We start from the raw sequence: 23,987 nt of genomic DNA on the forward strand, positions 1-23,987 counted from the left end.
ATAATATTGATAATGTAAGACCCTTCATAATTAAAATCGAAACCGTTATACTTATTTCCTATGAAAGACATAAGACATAACAATTGGCAAAGAGCTCCTCTATTTTAATAAGCCTTCAGAATTTTAATAAAACATATAGCGACCAGCATCAAAATACTCCTATTTTATGTTTATCACAAACACACTGACACCGGAACAGACAGTTTTAAATACCATATCCCTTTTAGCTAGCCCCTATACACACACACACACACACACAGTAAAGAAACGTTAAGAAAAAAAAATATAGATTTTATTTTAAGAGAATCATTATAGTAGTTATAGTTATCCATCATTAACTGCTGTAATGAAAAATGTATACAAAATATTATTAGTCGTAAATCCGTGGATGTGATTTGGCCCTAATAAGTAACAGATACAAGTCGAAGGCTGTCGTTTCTGAAAGTTACGTTATTTGGAAAACAAAACTTGATGTACATTCTTGAAAATCTTATGCAAATTTAGCAAAAAAAAAAATATAATTTGACTTGGGAAAACATCAACATATTATTAGGTATTATTAATTAATCCGAGAGTAAAGACGAAAATCAATTAATATATAAGGTTTGAGTGATATTTTTAGGATTACATCTAAACATAAATAAAATTTGCAAATTGTGATGTCATACATTAAGCGAATAACTGAAAATTACAAACATAAAATTTCGAATATTACAAAATATAAAATTGCATAACATATATAACGAAATAAAAAATATATAAACTACAAGCAAATCAAAACTAAAATTATCAACTAAAAAAAATAATTACATTGAAAAAAACACAACGTGTGCCTTATGCTGGCCTTAAGTTCAAATTAGTTTCAATAATATTACATATAAACAATAATTCATAATTTGTAACGAAATTAAAATTATTCTGAGAGGACTCACTACAAAGTGGACCACTACAAACAACTATCATTAATGGAACAACTTATCGGTTGATTAAGCATTTCAAATGAGAAACTCGTGGAATGTTTGCGAATCAGTGGTAGGTAAATCACAAATAAAATCAATGAATTGGTTTATATATGAAACGGAATTACATTAATTTTTTCTTATATATTAATTTTGTATAGAAATTAAACTACATTACTTTTTACCAAAAATGTAAAATAATTTTCACTATATAGGGCTTTTTATAGTAGTTTTTGATTAAAAGAAAAAGTCTTATCTTAAATCCAGTAAGATAGTAAATTGTTAACTGATGACAAATTCAACCAAAATCCGATAGATTGCGGAGATATTACGGAATTTATTGTATCGGTATATTTCATTTTCGCAAAAGCATTGTGTGTGCGATTCAACTAACACCAATACTCCTGAGTAGATAGAGTTAAGAGGTGCACATTTAACAGCCCGGAGTACTCTCCTGTTCCTGTGCAAGAGCAACAGTCCAAGTTGATGTTAAGAGAGGATGCCGTGGATGCCGTACTGAAGGCCCCAACAACCAGCCCCAAGTCCGTGTGACGTTGACGCTGACGCTGACGCTGACTCTGAAGATGGAACAGTCGCGTCTAAATGTGAGACCCGAAGATGTTTTGCTTTGACCCCGAAGATGGTTCGCATAAAGCGAGCGCGCGAGCGAGCGAGCGCTGCAATACGAAGACGTTTGACTTACTTTGCTCAGCTCGCGATGCTACGCGATGCGGCGCTTTTTGCCTTTTTGGGCCAAGTTCTATTTCTAAGCACGCGAGAAGATGTGGTCTGAACCCTTAGCGATAGTCATATTTATACTTGTTTCGTGGCAGCGACAAAATTAGTTTTTCAATGGCTCGCGTGCAACCAGGTCCTTTTAGCTGATACAATAAGGTGCTACTCAATTATACTAAACAACTCCTCTCGAAGGAAATCGCGTGCAATTTTCTGAAGTTTTTCTATTTTCGCACAAAAATACATCGATTTAATAAGATCTCACATGTAATGATCAACTTTTAAAAATGATTATTCTTTGATAATATAGTGCTTAGTTGATGCGAAACATAAAAGAAGTATTCTCGTGCCTATCATGAGAGATGTTGAAATCGAGTGTGTTTTCCATAAACATAAAAACGAAGAATTAATTAGATAATTAAAAAAAATTAATTATAACAACGAAATTTTTAAATTTACGTAACCAACTTTGTTGATTTATTCCATTTATCTCTTACAGTGAGTGAGGTAATAATGATAATAGAGCATTTCACCTTCGTAATTACAATATATAAATAAATTGAGAAGTCTAATACAAAATAATAAAAAAAAAAAAAAACAAATCATAAAAAAATGTTAAATAATAAATTAATGAACAAGTTCATAATATTCTCGAATACTTACATGGTCATAAGGTAGCATCTAAATTGAATGAAATATAAATTCGAATATATATCATTTGTAGTCGACATTCGTTATTTAGATCATTTTTGAGTTCCCTATATTCTTCTCAAATACCCTTCCAATGAGAAAGCTGAAAACTAACAATATCGATTGTTCAATTCTATAAAAAAAAGGATATTTCAGATTTATTGTCATCGCATCTCCAGCAAATCGATCATTTTGGATTAAAAGAAAAATCTATAGTTACATTTACAGTTGGAAGCGAAAGTTGAAAATCAGTTGGTTAGGAAGCAGCAGAAAGAAAATAACCCTTACCCCAAAATGTACATATGTGCAGTATCTGAAAAATAAATAAAGCTCACATTTTGTGGATGTTTCAAATGGATTCAGCTGATTTTTGGCAGCAGGCCCGAGTGCCGTTTGCCTTACAAGCTGCATCAACAATGCAGCATCAACAGCAGCAACAGCATCATCAGCTTCAGCTTCAGCTTCCACTTACGCACCCACAATCTAATACGCAGCCGTCAGGCAATCAGCAGCAAAAGCAACAATCCGACCCCGCGACTACTGCAACGACTACCAATAATAACCACCTGCCATTGAACAGCAAATTGCAGACAGGCCATCTGCAGCAGCAACATCAACCGCAGCAGCAGCAGCAGCAGCAACATCATCAACAGCAAATGCAATTGCAACATCAAGTAGAGCAACAGTGTTATGTTAGCGAAGCAAATAATTTTGAAGCGGAACAAGATGTTGTCACAACGACGTCAACATCGAATCATCATTTACTATTCAATGCAGCTGCTGCCGCCGCAGCAGCGGTCCATCTTAAATCGACGGCCCTCAATAATCATAATCAAAACAATAGCAACAACACAAATTCAATTGACAGTCATCTCGTATCAAGTTTGCCAGTGAAGCTGAAACATGAGCATGGACAACTGCAGCAGTCGGATCCTCGCCAGCAACAGTCCGAATCTGAGACTTACAGTGGCAGCGGATTCTTTGGATCTGTTCACATGGTGGATCAGCAATCGCATAATAAGCAGGAACAGGATCGCAGCACTACACCAATAACGAATGCAAATAAGGCTATGTCGCAAGGTCAGCAATCCCCACAGCATTCTATTACACCATCTGGCGGCTGTTCCACGCCTGATATTAAGTTCAGCAATGAAAAGTTGGCCAACGAGATTCAGGTAACCTTCCATTTATATATGAATAGAAAGCTAGTACTTTAAGTACACGATCTGGATTGGAGAATGTAGATTCTGCATCAATCTGCATCAGATGCAGGGTGCGCTAACAAATTGCCTCTTTTTGTGAATAATTTTCATTATCAATATATTGTTAAAGTACTGCTAGTGATCGGCAGGGTTCCACAATATTTTGATTGTCACTAAATTTCCCATATGTGTGTTCGACTCGTATGCTGAGTGACCTTGAACACATTAGAAAATTCATTTGAAGTCACCAAGAGAAAAATACTTGTCTCTTAGAGTTTCAAACAATCGAATAACTTAAAGAGAGTCGCACACATTTTGCTGAATGGGGTGTATAATTTTTAAGCGAGTGAGCGAGTGAGCGAGAGAGAAAGAAAAAGTGAGGAGTAAAAGTAAAAGCAGCACTCGTAAATTTCCCATCCGGTTCTCTGATAGCTCACATTTCCCCTTAATAGAGCGTGTTCTCAGCAGGCAAGTTATTCGGGTTCATTGCAAGCTTCTAATATCCCCGTTTCTGTTACTCTCAGGTTGCTGACAACTTTCCAGTTGTTTTTATATACATACATATACAAGAGCAAGCTGCGTGTTACACATGTATACATACATATATGTATGTAAATAAATGAGTGCTTCTTGTTCTTTAGGTTTAGTTTTAGCATGGTCATAAGAAAGTCTTTTGCAATCTCGTTTATATTTCCTTTCTATGTTATGCTTGTGTTCATGTAACAAAGAAAAAAAAAGAAAGAGATAGAAAGACAGAGAGAAAGAGAGAGAGAGAGAAAGAGAAAGAGAGAGAGAGAGAAATGGTCAGTCAGCAAGTGCAAGCGAGCGAGCTAAAAACAGAAAGAGAGATGGAAGGGAGAGAGCAGCATAAACGTTTTCAGCTTACTTAATTTTTCAAGTAACCCCTATTCAAAACGATTCGCGTGCTGTTGACACTCGTTATTTCTCCTCCTTTGGCTATACGGTGATTGTGTATACATATGTATGTTTGTCTCCGCGTACGAATAAGTGTGAGCGTGACTGTGTACTTACGGCTGGGGTGGAATTTGTGGGTTGTGAGTTTCGGGTGTGAGGCGAAGTTTAGTTTTATACATATACGCACACAACGACAATCATTATTTCTATTCTTGCGTCGGACGCTACACTGCCTCCCCTCCACAACCACCACTGCTAGACCCCTGGTCTGACTGAACGCAGCACTTGATGAGGAACAGAGAGCACAAGCTTCATTTTCTTCTCCTTTTTTATAGTTGATTTTTTTGTCGTGAATGCTACTCGCGCATAATTTCTTAAAGAAAACAATAATAGAACGGACACGATGCTCCCGATGAAATAGAAAGAGAAGCAATATTTGGCGCTAGTTACAAAGTCAGCAGAGAAGCTGGCGTCGGCGACGATGCCGTTAACAATTACGATAGAATAAAATAAGAAGACGTTTAGACTGCTATCCCGTTTGTGGATAAGGCGAAGGCGTCTGCCGGCAGAAGTCCAAAGGACATCGGGCTGTCAGGTTGTCGAGTTGTGACTTTGCCGCGTCGTCCCACTACAAGTAAAATCTAAATTTCACAAAAAACGCTATAGTTGTGTTTTTTTTGTCGCGGAAAAAGTGATTTTCATTATCTGCTCTATACATAATCGGGAAAAAACATTAATCGTGTTCGAAGTTGAAATCGAAAAGCGCTTAACTGTAAAAATATAGGAAATATTCGTGACCGGTTCAGGTGCCCTCGAAGCACGAGCGCCAACCTTCATTCACACACACATACATACTCGTCCACACACATGTTGTTTGTATGCAAATACACAAATATGCAAAAGTATGTAGTATAGCCATATACACATACAAGATGCTGTGACTTGCAAAAAAAAAAACAAACAGTTTCATTCTAATAATGCGATAAATAACTTACTTTTGTTTCCAATTTTATCTCCAGTGAATGAATGGATTTAATATTAATACCATTCAATACCAAACGGGGAACAAACTCGATCTCTAGACGCGTAATAAAAATAATACATACATTCAAATTCGGCTCCCCTGTTATGTTCAATAACTATTGTAAACTTCGCGATAGACAATCTACGGCATCGTAAAATATCTAAAAATTGAAATAATACAAATTATTAGAATGATACTTGACTGTGAAAAGGAGCACGATGTAATTTGATTTTTCAATTCAAAATTCTTCAAAATTCCTGCATATTCCTTCTCGTAGCAATTATGTCGTACATTATTTTGCCTTGTCAAATTTTTGTTCATATTAATTTTTAAATATCATACTAACATATGGTAGTACTTCAATATGAGTAGTTTTATGAATTGGATGCACATTTTATAAGGCTTAGATACGAGTACATATTGTTGATTAGTATTAATTATTTAAATGGAATTATAATGAAAAGGCAAAGGGTAAGAAAGTGTCTTATATACCACAAACCGAGATATTAGAAGAACTTTTCATGCATTGTCATTCTCAATATATTTCTTTGACTTTACACAATTCAAACAGATGCGCAATTGGATTTATTTGGGATGCAAAGCCAACTTGGAATTAATGAATATTATTCAAGGGACAATTGAATATTATTAATAAAATCCCAAAGTTAACATAGACAATTTTCCTTTCACCACAGAGGGACTTATTCCCTAACTAACTATCTAAAATCTCAAAGAACTTTTTGTCTAAAAATATAAAGGTTTGAAATAATTTTCTATAGTTAGCAATAGACATATGCATTAATAAATAAAAAACTATCGAATCGGACACTTGACCCATTCCCAAATTATTCGCCCTTAGCTTAGCGACTTGCGAAATATTTATTTTATTTTATTTTCATAGGATGTGGGTTGAAAGCAATCAGACACACAGGATTTTATAAATATTATATTAATATTTAAACTTTTTTTTTAATTTAATTAAATAATTAATAATCCACTACTGATTATAATAATAATATCTTAGGAAATTGCTCGCGAGTACAAACAACAATAGTGTCTCTGTTTAAAGAATTTTTTAAAATTGTGAATACACGATCGAATTTCTTGTATTCTCTCAAAAGAGTAACAGATCTCTTATAATAAAGCTCTCTTGAGTATAGCTGTCTTTACTATGCGACATGTATATGTATACGTATCTAATAACTTATGATATTCTTCATTTACGTATTTTTACAGCTTCAGCTCTCCAGATCCAGCAGCGCAGCCGCAATCAGTGAACGAACCCTTGAAGAATGTTGGTCAACCCTGCAACGAGTGAGTTGGCATCTCTTCCGTTGTGTATAGTAATCTTCCACGTTGAAGAAAAACCATATTCATATCCACATACACAGCCACACAAATACACGCCATATTGTACTTGCTTTTGTGCACAAATAAAAATTTGGATACTCGACATCGGCACACGCTAATGTACATACACATATACCATATAAATACTTATGTATAAACGTAGTTGGGCACATTAAAGCGTTCACCTCAAAATGTCGCATTGACTACACTTAACCATATAAATATCCTCTAGAATTATACTCTTGTAGCATTGGAATGTCTGACGAGTTATTGAAATTGCAAATTTGTTACGTTAATTACAAATTCGAATGGAATAGGTATCCCATAATAATACCATAATATAATACAGTAGAATCCGGTTATAACGCCACTGCTTATAGTGTCCGTCCGGTTATTGCGACGAAAACTCGATGGCTTGGTTGGTCCCCATACAAACTTACATATATGAAAGGGCCTCCGCTTAGTACGTCTCCGCTTTTAGCGACAAACCGCTTATAACGAAGAAATTTTTCACAATTCAACCGGATATTGCGACGAAAAAAAAATACAGCGGATTTATCAGTGATCGGCAAACTTGCTTGTGTGCCTAGCACTACATTCTCACTACTCTCTATTAGTTTTAGCTGACGCCTTAGCTTATGTTAAGGAACATGAAGCTATACGATTTATTATGGAAAAACCATGCTATTGAATTAAATTTATACATTTTTTTGTTTTGATTAAAAAATTAATTTGTTTTATCTTAAAACCTATTACGAACATGGCAACCATAAAAAACAAGTAAGAAAGCTACAGTCGAGTGTGCTCGACTGTGAGATACCCGCTACCCATTTTGAATATAAGTTTGTCCTCCGGGTATAACGACGTAAAATCGTCGGTTCCTTGAAAGTCGTTTTAACCGGATTCTACTGTATATTATTTCTTTAAAAGAAGTACAATACAATAGTAATATAATACCAATAGAAATTAAGTGGAATATGCAGATAATGCATATACCATATTCTAAATGTCACTCTAGAAGAATTACAACTATTACTTTACATCTACGAATATTTAGCTTGTCTTTCTATTTTGACACCGCTCCTCCCGCCATTTAAATTTTGAAAGAGTCACATATACCACTTATATTATTATTATTTTTACTTCTCAAAGGAACATATATGTGCAATTAAATAATACCAATTTATAGAAACTTTTAGTAGATATATTTTTACGCCGACCATATAAATTATAATATAAGTTTAACAATAATATACATTCTAATCTTTGTAAAACAAAGTAATTTGGTTTTAATAAATGTTAATTTCATATTTTTTAACAATAATTAATATGTTTTAATTTGATTTTTGTATCTGTTTAGTCATTTTTATTATTATATTTGAATTTCTTTTGGTATTATCTACGCAGAAAAATCAGAAAACTGAAGTGTATCATTTAAAGATAGCCAAATCAAATAAAATATCCATTTAGAATAAAAAAACGAATATACAGAAAAATACTGAAAATATACCAAGGCTTTTTTAGGTTAATTGAAACAGTGCTACATAAAATATATCAGATTGTCAGCCAAAGAAAACCTAGAAAGTAGGCGTTTTCCCCTTACATACCTTTTTCTTTAATACATTTTTTGTATGATTGCAACATAATTTGCAGGATTTAGAAAAACTATAGATAATATTGTTTGTATTCCCGACTTTAGCCATAAAATTACACTTGTTATTCAATTTTTTTCGGTTTGCGGGGGCGGAAGTGGGCGTGGTAAATTTTTTAAACAAATTTCATTTGCATGCAAATATAACAAATGTTGTCCCTTATAATCTTTGAGATCTACGTGTTCATACGGACAGACGTACACGGCTACAGCTTCTCGGCTGTTAACCTTGATCAAGAATATATGGTATATACTTTATACCGGAGATGCCTCCTTCTGTCTGTAATATACATTTCTTGCCGGCACTAATTTATAATACTTATAATACATACAAATAACATGAGTTCATCCTGCTTGGTGTTTTCTTATACTCTAACACCCATAATGAAAAAACACCCCACCTTTGGGGGAGATGTTTATTCATCCTAAGTTCCAACATCCCATGAATGAGACACGCAGAATGAGGCATCTCCAATATCATTCTTTGTCCGCTAATCGATATATAAAAGTTTTTTTTTAAATACTATTGTGCAAGCGTTGGACGCAAATGTTTTTTTTTTACACTTAAAGACTTTTCACATTCGATTACAACGATAGGATAAATTCTTTGTACTTTACTTGTTGATGATAGGTATAAATTATAGATCCATAATATTAAGTATTGATAGTAACTGATGTTACTATTGTCAATAAATAGAAACTCAATAATACATTAAAGATATAGGAAACAAATTTTACTTTTAAAATTGTTTCATCAACATTCGTTTTTGTTACTTTAGAGTATTACTAGGTTTATTTATTTATTGATATATATAAGCTGCACAATTTAAAAATAACACCACTTTCAAACATGCTTTCACATTGTGACACTAAAAAGCGCTTATATATTGTAGTAAAACCATCCCAATTTAACTTTTATTAAATAGCGAAATAAAAAAATATACATATATATATATATTAGTTCTTAGAATATTATTTATTATTATTATACAATATGATCAACAAAAAATGTAGAAATATTGGTGATGTTTTCAATAATGCAGGTATATACATACATATATAACTTACTATATATATACTAACTTATATTAGTTTGAAGTGCAAGAAAGTGAAGCACAAACACCACAATCTATACTTGCAATGCTTGCTTAACATTGTGAGGCTCTATAATTTACCCCTGAAGTCGTCAACATACTTTATTTCCCCTCAAGCAACAACTATGTATTGTCCAGCTCTCCACTCATTCACACTCATTTACATTTTCTTTTACCCCTACACACATACTCTCGCACACTCACTAACACATACTTGCAAACCCATACACAACGACACAAATTCAAACAAATGCAGAGCTCTTCCACCCATAACGGTGGCATTATAGCAATCTCATTTGCTGGGCAATTCGCAGCACCGTCGTTGGTCAGCTGTGTAGGTGGCCTGTGAACGGTGGACAGCGAATGCAGCCTGTAGTTATGGTGATGCGTCAAAAAAATAGTAGTAGGGAAATTCAAAAGGCGGGTAACACCCTGTGCCAGCCAAATGAATAAAAAGTGCACTGCAGTCTGCAGCATAGAACACACAATACAGAGTCAGTCGAGCCTCGGTAAAATAACGAAAAGCCATAGCGAATCGGCGATAGTGCAAACAAAACTGTTTTGTGGACCAAGGTACTAGCCAACCAGAGAACACCGAAACCGCTCGCGGCCTGACTGAGTTCCGCCTGTGACTGGCCCCTTTCGTCTCGATATACTAGTTTCCACTTTCTACCTGCTTCGCATGGTCATTGTCATCCACGATATTCAACTTTAGTCGTACTTACACTTTTATTCCCATTTCTCTCTATCGCTTATTGCTATTTATTTATATGTACAGTACTTGTTAGATTATACAATAATAACTAAAATATTTATGATTTCTGAAACTTTGGATGTAATCGGATATAAGTTATTTAAGAAATACTTTTGTATGGCAAAAACTCCTTCTGCAATCGGATCAGAGTTACTTTGGATGACAATCTAGTATTTAATTTAAAGCCCTCACCTTTTGAATTGATTCTTTTTTAAAAAATAATTAAAAAATGTATCAAAAAATCAGTTTAAGCTGATTAATATTAAAAAGTACATTATGACTTTAGAAAAGGGTGTGAAAGCCGTTTTTAAATTTTTAAATGTTTTAGCAGGCTTTAATTTATATGTTTATGTGTACTAAATATAACAACATTTGGAGAAACCCTCAAATATGAACAAGTAAGAAATTTACAGTCGAGTGTACTCGACTTTGAAATATCTGCTACCCATTTTGAGTAAAAGCAAAATATTGCGGTATTATTCTCAAAATATACCGAAACTATTCCAATAATAGGCGGCACAATATACCAGATTGTCAGCCAAAGCAACTCAGACCCCTAGTAAGTAGGCTTTTTTGTCCATACAAAAGAATTTCTTTAATAACTTCGACAATTTGTATCTAATCGCTACCAAGTCAGGAATCACAATTACTATAGTTATTATTGTATATACCAAAATTAGCGACTCTAGCTTTAAAATTACGGTTGTTATTCAAATTTTGTTGATTTGCGGGGGCGGAAGTGGGCGTGGTGAAAATTTGAAACAAACTTGATTTGCGTGCAAACATAAAAAATGCTATCGAAAAAAATATATCTGTATCTCTTGTAGTCTTTGAGATCCAGATAATACGGACATGGCTAGATCGTCTCGGCTGTTGATACTGATCAAGAATATATATACTTTATAGGGTCTCAGATGCCTCCTTCTACCTGTTACATACATTTCCTGCCGATACAAAGTTATAATACCTTTCTACCCTATGGGTAGCGGGTATAAAAATATTGAAAATTATTCAATCTTTCCGCAAGCAAATGACAGTGTCTAATCTCCAAAGCTCCGATTAAAATTAGGAAAGTGCCTATCTTATCCCCTTTATTTTGATCGATTTCTACTATAATAATAATATCGCCAAACAGTGGCCGGTCAGAAAAAAACTTAAAAGTTGTTTAGGAATTAATATTAGATGGTTAAAAAGGACTGCCGCTGTCGGATATTAATTGCTTTGGTTGACAATATCTTATAATATGTATTGAATTGTATGTTTTAAATGTAGCAGTTATCGACATAAAATATATGGTTTTACTATATTTTTAGCTTTTTTAATATACATGGTTTTTTTTCAAATATAGCATTGTTTTAATTTTTTTTTATTGGGTAGAGGGTATTGCTTATAAACATTTCAATAGAATTAATTCATTTATCAATGAGATAAATCATTAAAATTGGGCAAACAAGAAATTAGTTTCATTGAGTTTTTTCTAACAAATTCATGTTGGGCGGTTTTAGAATTAACTTTTTTTTGCAGTAGTTGTCAAAAAAACATTTTCAAATATTTCCTATATGGAAATATTGGAATTATTTAATAATCGTCCGATGCTTCCGATATGATTTGCTGTCGCATATTGAACAAGCCGCATATCTATAATCAATCATTATTTGAGAATAGGACTTACCAATTTAGCTTATGCAGAGTAAATATTAATTATAATTATTATATATAGTTTATAGAGTCTACTATGACCTTCAATTGGAGAATGAAGGTTTTTTCCAACATTTAATTTTGGTTCATACATGTATGCAGATAAAAACATTTTACTTAAGCTAATTGTTATACCCGCTACCCATAGGGTAGAAGGGTATTATAACTTTGTGCCGACAGGAAATGTATGTAACAGGTAGAAGAAGGCATCTCCGACCCTATAAAGTATATATATTCTTGATCAGCGTCAACAGCCGAGACGATCTTGCCATGTCCGTCTGTCCGTCCGTATGAAACACTGGATCTCAGAGACTATAAGAGATTGAGCTATAACGCCCACTTCCGCCCCCACAAATCTAAAAAATCGAATAACAAGCGTAATTTTAAAGCTAGAGTAGAATTTTAGTATATACAATAACTACTATAGTTATTATGATTCCTGAAAATTTGGTTGCGATCAGATAGAAATTGTCGAAGTTATTAAAGAAATACTTTTGTATGGGCAAAACACCTACTTACTAGGGTTCTTAGTTGCTTTGGCTGACAATTGTACCGTCTATGGTATATTTTGAATGCGGTACTATATCGATATATCAAATACACCATTTGATATATTTTTAGTATTTTTGCAGTATATTCGGTATTTTTTGAAAAAAAAATTCCGCAAAATACATTTCTTTTATTCAAAATGGGTAGCGGGCATCTCACAGTCGAGTACACTCGACTATAGCTTTCTTACTTGTTTTAGTATTTTTGCAGTATATTCGGTATTTTTTTTTTTGAGAAAAATTCCGCAAAATACATTTCTTTTATTCAAAATGGGTAGCGGGTATCTCACAGTCGAGTACACTCGACTGTAGCTTTCTTACTTGTTTTTTTTTTTAGCATTTTTTGGTTTTTGGTATATTTTGAAAAAATTCCGCAATATTTTGCTTTTATTCAAAATGGGTAGCGGGTATCTCACAGTCGAGTACACTGTAGCTTTCTTACTTGTTTTAGTATTTTTGCAGTATATTCGGTTTTTTTTTTGAGAAAAATACCGCAAAATACATTTCTTTTATTCAAAATGGGTAGCGGATATCTCACAGTCGAGTACACTCGACTGTAACTTTCTTACTTGTTTTTGTTATATTTTTGTTTTGCTTGATACTTTTTGAAATTCATTAAAATCAGCAAAAGCTTAAGGCCACATCTTTATTCGTTTTTTTTATTTAGTCTTACCGATAATCCCAATTTCCGCACAACAACAATGTTATAGTAAAAATTTTATAAAAAAAATTAGCATGTACACATGTATATTAAAAAACAAGACAAAAATGTTGAATCGTAATTGTTTTGCTGACTTGTTTTCGTCTTGTACAACATGCAACGGTACACATTTTTATAAAAATTTAAAAAAAATGTGAGTAAAAGTCATCGTTAAGAACGAATATGTAAAATAAAACATATAATTGTGGCAAATGGCTTTAGCATTTCAGTTATCAAAATAAGCTAAGACAGAATCGAAGAAAAACCTTTTCGTAATTACTCTGCATCAAGTTTATATTTTCTGTGTAGATAATTATGATTTAAATACTATTCAATCATAAATACAAACATTAATACCTTTGTATTTATGTAAAACGGTTTCTTTTCAATCTATTTTAAGTCGAATGGTTCAATTTAATTTTGCTAGTATGACTGCTGAACGTGCTTGCTTATATATACTTCAATTTGATCCAGATTTACACATACATTGAATTATATAGGACAAAGTAGAAGTAGGGTGAACCACATATGTATGTACATTAGGTCGGATACATTTTTGGTCGCACAAAGCGACGTCCAATTTCGGAATTATAATTATATATGGTTGAAAGGAAAATTTCACCATTAATGCATGTGTCTAAAATCAATTCTTAAGTAATGGTGTAAAGGTTTAATAAAACAATTTTCTTAAATTACCCCAACTACTTCTCACCTGGAGCTAAGAATTTATTTTAGACACATATGTAAACAGCTTCATGGTGCAATTTTTTAGCATACTTCGTAAATTCCGATTCGGGTAAAAGTTTTCGACCGTTGAAGGACAGGGACTAGATTGTTTTCATAACCGATTACCGATTTCTTCTTCTTTCGTTCCATAAATTTTTTTCAGCTTTTCATGCACAAGAGCGCCATGCAGCAGATCCAACAGCAAATTCCTCGTGTCGGCCTTGGGGCACAAGGGGTTGCTACCAATTCGGCGGCCAACATGGGCAGCAGCACCAGTGCATCCGGATTGGGAACTGAAACAAAGCCACATCAATGTCAGCAGTGCATGAAAAGCTTCTCCAGTAACCATCAATTGGTACAACATATACGCGTCCACACCGGTGAAAAGCCCTACAAATGCTCCTACTGTGATCGTAGATTTAAGCAGCTATCCCATGTCCAGCAGCACACGCGGCTTCATACCGGTATGTTCCTATGTTCCCAAGTATTATTATACAACTTAAAAAATGTTGCACACCTCACAAGTGTCACAACCACTACCATATGTTAATATTACCGACACCACCATTACCATTTGTAAACAAGCATTTTCTTTTACAGAAATTGGTCAAATTGGTATTCGTTTTTTTTTTTTGTATGAAATTTAGCTTTGATCGAAATCGGTTATATAGTCACTAACAACAAAAATTAAATTAATTGCTACCGATTTTTTTAAAATTTACACGCTTAAGAGACAACCAATAACTGACAAGAAATTATTTTAATCTAGTATATTGATATATCATTATCGTTTCACCAAATATGATTTTTACACTTTGTGCCGGTAACAGGTAGAAGGAGGCATCTCCAAACCTATAAAGTATATATATGTATTCTTGATCAGCTTCAACAGACGTCTTTAATAACTTCGACAATCCCAACCAAAATTCGCGACTCTAGCTTTAAAATTACTCTTGTTATTCGATTTTTGTTGATTTGCGGGGGCGGAAGTGGGCGGGGCAAAAATTTTAAACAAAACTTGATCTGCGTGCAAACATAAAAATTATAGATCTATTTCTTATAGTCTCTGAGATCTAGGTGTTCATACGGACAGACGAACATGGCTAGATCGTCTCGGCTGTTGACTCTGATCAAGAATACATATATATACTTTATAGGGTCGGAGGTGCCTCCTTCTCCATGTTACATGCATTTCCTGCCGGCACAATGTTATAATACCCTTCTACCGTATGGGTAGCGGGTATTAAAAGTTTCTTCATATTCATATAATTTTTGCTGCAAATGTCATTATTTTTTGTGATTGTCATTTAGTTTCACACAAGAATATTGCATAAGCTTCTTCATTTTAAGTGAGTCTCATTAAATGTCAGAAAAATTCCAACACATTATGATATTTGAGCTAACAAGTTGGAAATTAAACGAATAACTCAAAAAGTTATTTTCTTTGGACAATATAGATTTTGCATTTTAAATCACTATCCACTTTCAAATTTCAATTCCCACTTCCGCCCCGCAAATTAAGAGAAAAATATTGAACCTAGAGTCGATTTTCGGTACATACAAAAATAACTACAATAATTATAATTCCTGAAAATTTTTTGCGATTAGATAAAAATTGTAGAAGTTTAGAAGCCTTGTATATAACAAAAATCACAACTTTAGTCTTCAAATTGCGATTGCTCCTCGATTTTTGAGAATTGCGTGATTTGTGAGCAACAATAACAAAATTAATGATCTATCTTTAATAGTCTCTGAGTTACAATGTTTACGGATAGGAAGACAGACAGATATGTCTATATCGACTCGACTTTTGATGGTGATCAAGAATATATACTTCATAGGGTTGGAGGCTCCTTGTGTATGTTACAAATGTTTCCTGTAGGTACAAAGTTAGTCTGATCTCTTTTGCATATCAATTTTTTTTTTCCAATATCGTCTGTAACAACTATGTATGTACTTGGTGAAATCTAAAGACCGTTTATTTCTTTCGTAAGACTGAGTGGCCAATGCTTAATGGTAAAACGGCAAAATTGCAATGGTAATTAAATAAACTTTGAGTGCTTTTCGTCGCGACATTCAGAGTCCCCACCAGCTGTGACATTTTAAGTTTTTATACCCGCTACCCATAGGGTAGAAGGGTATTATAACTTTGTGCCGGCAGGAAATGTATGTAACAGGTAGATGGAGGCATCTCCGACCCTATAAAGTATATGTATTCTTGATCAGCATCAATCACCAAGAAGATCTAGCTATGTCCGTCTGTCTGTGGGTATTAAAGAAATACTTTTGTATGGGCAAAAACGCCTACTTACTAGGGTTCTTAGTTGCTTTGGCCGACAATCTGGTACATTGTGCCGTCTATGGTATATTTTGAAAGTGGTAATCTATCGATATACCAAATATACAATTTGGTATATTTTTAGTATTTTTGGCATATTTTGAAAAAACTACTGCAATATTTAGCTTTTATTCAAAATGGGTAGCGGGTATCTCACAGTCGAGCACACTCGACTGTAACTTTCTTGTTTTTTTTTTTTTTGTTTTGAGAGTAGTAGTATTAAATACCCATAGGACAATACAAATACAAGGGGAAATACACTGCCAAAAAAATCGGAAGCTTACATTGTAATTTATGTATACACGTAAAATGCAGTTATATGTGTATTTATTAATAAAATACTAACTATAAAAAGTATACAGTAGTGTGGTATACTGTGAGTTATCCGCTATACTTATATGAAGAGAAGAATATTGTGTATATATGTATATAAATTAAATGTTAAATATAAATTAAATATTAAATCTATAAGTATCTGTTAAATCTGTCTACGGCTGAAATTGACTTATTCCGGATCATAGTCATTTATGTGTTTATGCACATTTATTTTGACCAGTGTCATATATTTGGGAAGAAATCAAATGTAAAGGGATGGCCGTCTTTCTGTCGAAAATTATTCAGTGTCATTAGCTGCATTGAATATAATTTGTATTATATTTTGTTCGGATTTTTTTTTTTGCGTCTTTCCGCTTATTTCAAGCAAATTATATTCACACCTGATTGCAATTTTTCAGTCATCCTAAATATTTTTGTTACTTGGACTTCTCACTCATTTATTTATTTTCTTTGCATAATTTCCTCAAAACGAAATGAAATGGGATTTAATTAAAAACCAGTTTCTTTTACCAGCAGGCAGTAATGCTGAATGGTATCCTGCCAAACTTAAGCGAGCTTCACTTCCAACTTCACGGATTGTGGTAGCGCGAAACTGGCTGTCATTTCTATCTCTTTAGGTACGGGAATAAAAATGGGTTTCGATTTCGTTTACCTTGTTTTGGATTGAGTAATTAGACTGTGTAAAGGATAAAGGCTGGCGCAAACGATTTCTAAGATTCTAAATGGGGCAACGAACAACTCAGATAATGGAGAGGTCATTAAGCAAACCCGGCCACAGGCTGGTACACGTCAGTGCTACAGTGCTTGCTGTAACAAGAGCACTAACGGGTGCCATCACGAAATTTCTTAGCATAGCACGTACTCTTCGCATTTAAGACGCTTTAAAGTGTCAACCAAAATAAATGTTGTAAGGTGCGAAGTGCTTTGCCATTGCTTATGCCGCCACAGTGTAAATGGGGTATTCGGAGCCGTACCCCTTTCCCATCCTCTCAGAGACAACAGTTTGTAACTATTTATTTGCATTTTCTGATGCAAAGTGACTGTAAGTAGCTTAAACGGTTAAACGGTTTAGTCCTTTGACTACTTCTGCATCTCTCATCCCAAATAAAGAACAACCGCGCGTCCGACAAAGTGAGTATATATACGTCACTGACCTTTCACTTTTTCATTTAATTGCGCATTCAAATAAAATTAATTGTATAAGCTAAATCTAAAACGCGTAATTGTGCTACTTAGGTATCTAGTTTTTCTATGACACAGATGCGTCCATCTCTTAATTTATAACATTTACTACAGTATTGTTACATAAATAAATAAACAAGTAAGTTAGCTACAATTCTAAAAATATACCGAATTAATGTACCGAAAATTACTAAAATTAATATGGTATAACAATAAAAAATATACCAGAATGTCAGTCAAATAAAATAAGACCCGTTGCGCTTTGCGTTTTTTGCCATAAAAATAAATTCTAAAATCTGATTGCAACCACATTTTCAGGAATTGTCAATATTTTAGTTATTACTTTATGTAGCTGGTACAAACATATATTAGGTTGTTTGGTAATGACATACCGGTTTTTTATTGATTTTTGACGACGATTTTAACATAGTTAGCATTGTCCTATTTAAGTGCTATATGTACCGTTCTCTTCGACGATTTTCTGCCATTTTGATGGTAACTTGTATATGCCTCTCCTAAAGAAGTCCTTGTCCCTACTGGCAAAAACTCGGCGATTCGATTTTCACAATCCTCCCTTGAACTCAATTTTTGTCCATCGAAAAAATTTTACATGGTCAAAAACAGATGGTAATAGCTTGGGGCAATGTCCGGTCTATAAGGTGGATGCATTAACACTTCCCAACCAAGCTCCCGTAGCTTGTGACGCGTCACCAAAGATGAATGGGGCCTGGCGATGTCATGATGGAACACAACGCCCTTACGATTCACCATGGCTGGCCGCTTCTGTTCAAGTGCAATCTTCAATCGCTCCAGTTGTTCACAGTAGAGGTCAGAATTGATGGTTTGGCCATAGGGCAACACTTCATAATGGATAATTCTTCTGATATCCCACCATACACTCAGCAACACCTGCTGAGCCGTCAGTCCTAGCTTTGCCACCGTTTGAGACGACTCACCGTGCTTCGACCAGGATCTTTTACGCTTTATGTTGTCATATGTGATCCATTTTTCATCAGCAGTCATTAACCGATCCAGAAATGAGTCGAGTTTATTACGGTGCAACAAAGATTCGCAGATTGATACACGGTCGAAAAGATTTTTTTGGGATAACTCATGAGGCACCCATACACCGAGCTTTTTTGTTAAATTTTTCAACTTTAAATGCCTTTGGACGGTTTCCGTGCTTAGTTGCAGCTCCTCTGCGAGGGTTCTAATAGTCACATGACGATCTCGATCCACTATTTCCATGATTTTATCCGTATCAACTGGTCGTCCGGAAAGCGTGGGTGTTTCGGTATCAAAATTGTCACTTCGGAATCGCCTAAACCACTGTTCATCGGTTTGAATCGAAAGTTTGTTATCTCCTAAGACAGCAATAATCTGTCTGCGAGATACCGCAGCAGTTTTTTCCTGTGCGAAATAAAATTTCAAAATTGCCCGAGTTTCTGCGTTTGGGAACTCCATTTCAATTGTAATTGTTTAACGTGAAGTTCAAACGATATATAGCATTATATTTGACTTCACAAGCGAAGCGCGAAATTTGAATGTAAAAACCGGTATGTCATTACCAAACAACCTAATATAAATATTGCGTAGATTATGTACATATTTGTTAAACATTATAATCGCAAACTCCTGTATGATATAATTATATTAAATAGTGTGCCTAAGCTGAGACTTAAATTTCTGTTAACCAGTGAGTGACTTGGTAATTTAATTACATGAAAAGGAAAACGGATTGTCTTAAATAAACCTTTTTTCCATTATCCAGTGATATCGACGTAATCATATATATTATATTGCTTGCAGGGGAGCGCCCATACAAGTGCCACTTGCCTGATTGTGGTCGAGCTTTCATACAGCTCTCAAATCTACAACAACATCTGCGAAATCACGATGCCCAGGTAGAACGCGCTAAGAATCGTCCATTTCACTGCAATATATGTGGCAAAGGATTCGCAACAGAATCAAGCCTGCGAACGCACACTTCCAAGGTGGGTGAAAATTTATTTTATTGTTACCGGGTATCAAAAAAACACTTATTATCAAACACTCAAAAATGCAACAATAAACTCGAAATAGCAATTACAATATCGACACCAACCAATCACATTCATCTCAAATGTAGCATTGTATTCCTTTTTGTGTTTCTGGTTGCTGGTCAAATACTCATCGTTCATCATTCGCTATCGTTTTTATTGCGCACTCACTGCAATGCAATGGAATCGTGCATTACATCATGATCAATGCTGTGAAATTTATCAGGAGCTACAGCTGCATCTTGGTGTCTTGCAGCAGCATGCAGCATTGATCGGTGGTCCGAATGCCACATCTTGTCCCATTTGTCATAAACTCTTCCTTGGCACCGAGGCTTTAATGGATCACATGAAACTTGTTCACAAAGAAAAAACACCACCGCCAAATGAGTCATGTAAGTTTTCAGAAATAGCTAATTCTTTAAGGTCTGATTTTCTGTTGTCGGAGCGAATGTGGTATACTTTCCACAGCCATTCCGATTGGAACCCGTTCACGAACAGCTGAAAAGACTAAGTGCATTTCGTAACTGCGCTGCAAACAACCCAGAAGCCAACTGGGGCTGCAAGTGCATTCATTTCGGAGAGGTTAAATTAATAAATTTCGTTTATCATCATTTGTAGCTGGTCAATGTAACAATGGATCCCAAGGTGCGAATGGCAATGTTTGCGCTGGTCCAAATGCGCTCGCCTCTCAATGCACCTCTGAATTGAATTGTGGCCTACCATCGACACCAAGTCTGCATGAAAGTTATCTGGGCAAACGGAGAACCGCGAATCATCCGTGCCCCGTATGTGGCAAGCACTATGTAAACGAAGGATCCTTACGGAAACATTTGGCCTGTCATGCCGAGACCGCACAACTTACTAATAGTCTTCGAATGTGGCCATGTTCTGTCTGTCAGGCCGTCTTCACAAACGAGAACGGTGAGCATCGAGTATCCAAGTAACAGTGAAACCAAATTTTTCCGAACAACTCGATTAAGAAAAGTCTATAAACTACAGTTGCACTAATAAAAATAATAATTAATTAAATTAAATAGGGGCTTTCCAGTTTACAGTGAAGTTGAATGTTAAAAAAGATTTTTTACCAATTCGTCAAATTGAATGGTTGAATTATTTATTTTGTATTCGTTTATTAAACATAAATCTTATGACACTAAGTTACAAACAAAAAATCATTACAAAAATGGTTCCGCTTTCCAGGACTTCTTACCCATATGGACCATATGCGCATGGATCCCAAACATCAGTTTGCTGCTCAATATGTTTTGGTAAGTACTAAGAACAAAAATACATCTAAAAATATTTTACCTATGCGAGTCTTTGTACATATGAGTCTCTCTCTGTTGTTATCGAAACTTGCAGTTTGTATAAACAAATATATTTACAAGCTGACTACTATCTTTTTTATTATTTACCATTTTAGTCGCGAGCGGCAGCAGAACAACGAGAACGCGATTCTCTATTGGCAGCTTCGTTGACTTCAGCCGGGATTCGGGAAACGGCGAGCATGTTGCCATCGATTGGAATTGGTTTATCTGGAGCTGGTGGCTCGAACTCATTATGCCCATCGCCTTCGGCGAATTCAGAGTGTTCGTCGAATGGGCGATTGTCCTCATCGTCTGCATCCGATCAGGAACAAGACGGGGATCAGGGTTTGAGTGAGAATGAAAACAACAATCACAACAACAACATGACTAATCTAAACAATAACAATAATAGCGTGAACAACAATAATACCAACAACAACTGCAACTCAAGTAAAATCAATTTGAACTTAAGCGAGCTTCATTTGCCCAATTCAAATCAGTTTAGCATGGAGCATGCCGAGCAGCTGCATGCAAATCGAATGTCTCTAATGGCAGCTGCTTCAGCCGCCGCAGCAGCTGTCGCTGCCTCGTCTCATGGTTCACGCTCTCAAGAGGACTCCATTGATGCCGTTGTCACTGCTAACTCGGGCAGTGCGGTTGTCCAGGCGGCAGTTGTTAATCTAGCCGCCGCCATGCGAATGAACAATACTGTAAATCCACATACGCAACAGGTAAAATAACTTATTCAAGTAGGCAAGTCTCTGAGTTATTACTATTTGGAGCATTAACCAGACATCTGTAATATAGTATGAGCTAGCTTTTCAAAAAAAATTTCAACAACAATCAGGCACTGTATCTGCAGCTTTAGACCCGGCTTTAGACTACAAGCTGAAACTCAACCGTGAGACATTGTATTTAAAATAATCAAAATGAATATACCAAAACGTATATTTGATATAACAATATACCATTACATTAAAAATATACAAAGTAGTACAATATATACCAAATTGTCCAATAAATTAGTAAAACAACTTTATTTAGCAATAAAAATGTAAATCTCTCTTTTATAAATATGCGTACGTACAGAAAGGTGAACTCGACTACATCGTGTATCACCAGCCCAACAGATTAGGAACAACAAGTAAGACAGCTACAGTCGAGCGCCCTCGACTTTGAGATACTCGCTACCTATTTTGAATAAAAGCAAAATATTGCGATATTATTCTCAAAATATACAAAAATATTACAAAATACTAAAGATATGGCAAATGGTATATCGGTATAGTACCGCATTTAAAATATACCATAGACTGCACAATATACCAGATTGTCAGCCAAAGCGTTTTTTGCGTTATATACTTCATAGGGTCGGAGATGCCTTCTTCTACCTGTAACATACATTTCCTGTCGGCACAAAGTGATAATACCCTTCTACCCTATGGGTAGCGGGTATAAAAAGGATAGACCATGTGGCATAAGAAACGAATAAATTAAGTTTAAATTTAATAACTTATGGAATTTTTATTTGTAAATTTCAAAACATTTTATTTATTTTATAGCACGCAGATCAACAAATACAGCGGCAACAGCCAAATCAGCAACAGCAGGCTCCACACCAACATCATCATCAACATCAACATCAAAACCAACACCAAATACCTCATTTGCCTCAGCTGTTGTCGCCACATGGTGGCCAACAACAGACGCAGCCTGGTAGCACATCCGGTACCGGAGCTAGTAATAACAATCAGCGTTCACCCACGATTAATGTACCTAGTTTGCAAATTCAAGCTGACAACACCTCATCAGTAATGATAAGTATGATGCGCAACTCTCTGGATTCTGGTCTTGGTGGAATGCATCAATTGGAGCCATTACATCATCATCAACTTCAATCCACGAATTTTGCACAGGCTTCTTCGCTTCAGGGACCACCACATCATCATCCCCAGCACCATCACCAGCATAGCCACAGCCACAGCCATAACCCGGAAACCACACTAAGAATGCATCAGCAAGCCGAGGCGATTTTGCGATCCCACACAGAAGCGGCTTTTCGCCTAGCAGCCGCTTCAGTGGCAGCAACCAATGTAAACTCTACAGCGCCAAATATCACCAGTTCCTCAGTTCCAATCGTTGTTAAAAATGAAACATTGTCACACCACCACCAACAACGTCAAGTCAATGGAGATATACAGACAGCGAGCGCGAACGCATTACAAGAAGTCCAACCGCAACAGAATCAATCAAACTCATGAAGTCATTGCATTTAAAAAAGGCATCATAAACCAAAAATATATTCGTTGGTATGGTGACGGGATACTAAGTACCATTACTACAATACCGAGTTCACTCATATAGGCAGCACCCAGTACAACGAACTTCATCGATCTATAAATTCCTACCTATATTGAGTTACCGATTTAAAATGAAAGCATAAAGATTGACATTGACGGAGATATCAAAACACCGCACACTACTTCTACATATACATAAATGGCTTTTAAATGTCTTCAGACTATATTATTTAAATTCATAACTCTTAGCCACAGATGATTTGGTTTCTAAAATAAGCAAGCGCATACCATTGTTTTGAGTATTTATTTAAAATAATGCATATATGTAATGGCATCAACTATCTGACTGATCTGCTATCCTAAATGTCCCAGTAGACTCAGTTATATAGTACACATATTAACATTTCAAATTGTGAACTTGTATAGCATTAAAAGTAAT

At 35.1% G+C, this 23,987-nt stretch overlaps 1 protein-coding gene across 11 annotated transcripts; it reads left to right on the top strand.

Annotated features, from left to right (window-relative positions):
* Positions 1–262: 262 nt before the first annotated feature.
* LOC117573148 (homeobox protein 5) lies at positions 263–23,513 on the top strand. 11 transcript variants are annotated; one of them, XM_052006228.1, is made up of 10 exons: positions 263–1,032; positions 2,531–3,559; positions 6,762–6,863; positions 14,210–14,510; positions 19,712–19,896; positions 20,198–20,333; positions 20,560–20,862; positions 21,142–21,209; positions 21,365–21,979; positions 22,811–23,513. In XM_052006228.1, exons 2-10 carry the CDS (start codon positions 2,729–2,731, stop codon positions 23,507–23,509), a joined length of 3,240 nt encoding a protein of 1,079 aa, XP_051862188.1. In that variant the 5' UTR covers positions 263–1,032; positions 2,531–2,728; the 3' UTR covers positions 23,510–23,513. The 11 variants fall into 11 exon arrangements, with proteins under 11 accessions (XP_051862188.1, XP_034111982.1, XP_051862189.1 ...); XM_034256091.2 differs by having other exon boundaries at positions 20,201–20,333; XM_052006229.1 differs by having other exon boundaries at positions 6,762–6,839.
* Positions 23,514–23,987: the final 474 nt, after the last annotated feature.

This window comes from Drosophila albomicans, chromosome 4, assembly GCF_009650485.2.
Source record: "Drosophila albomicans strain 15112-1751.03 chromosome 4, ASM965048v2, whole genome shotgun sequence".
Classification (NCBI taxonomy): domain Eukaryota; kingdom Metazoa; phylum Arthropoda; class Insecta; order Diptera; family Drosophilidae; genus Drosophila; species Drosophila albomicans.

What these genes read in the sequence shown, in the direction of transcription:
- LOC117573148 (XM_034256088.2), top strand. Translation starts at nt 2,729, where the DNA reads ATGTTTCAAATGGATTCAGCTGATTTTTGGCAGCAGGCCCGAGTGCCG. An exon ending in GTTGGCATCTCTTCCGTTGT is followed by an intron (nt 6,864 to 14,209) that starts GTATAGTAATCT and finishes AATTTTTTTCAG; the next exon opens with CTTTTCATGCACAAGAGCGC. An exon ending in TGCGAACGCACACTTCCAAG is followed by an intron (nt 19,897 to 20,167) that starts GTGGGTGAAAAT and finishes GAAATTTATCAG; the next exon opens with GAGCTACAGCTGCATCTTGG.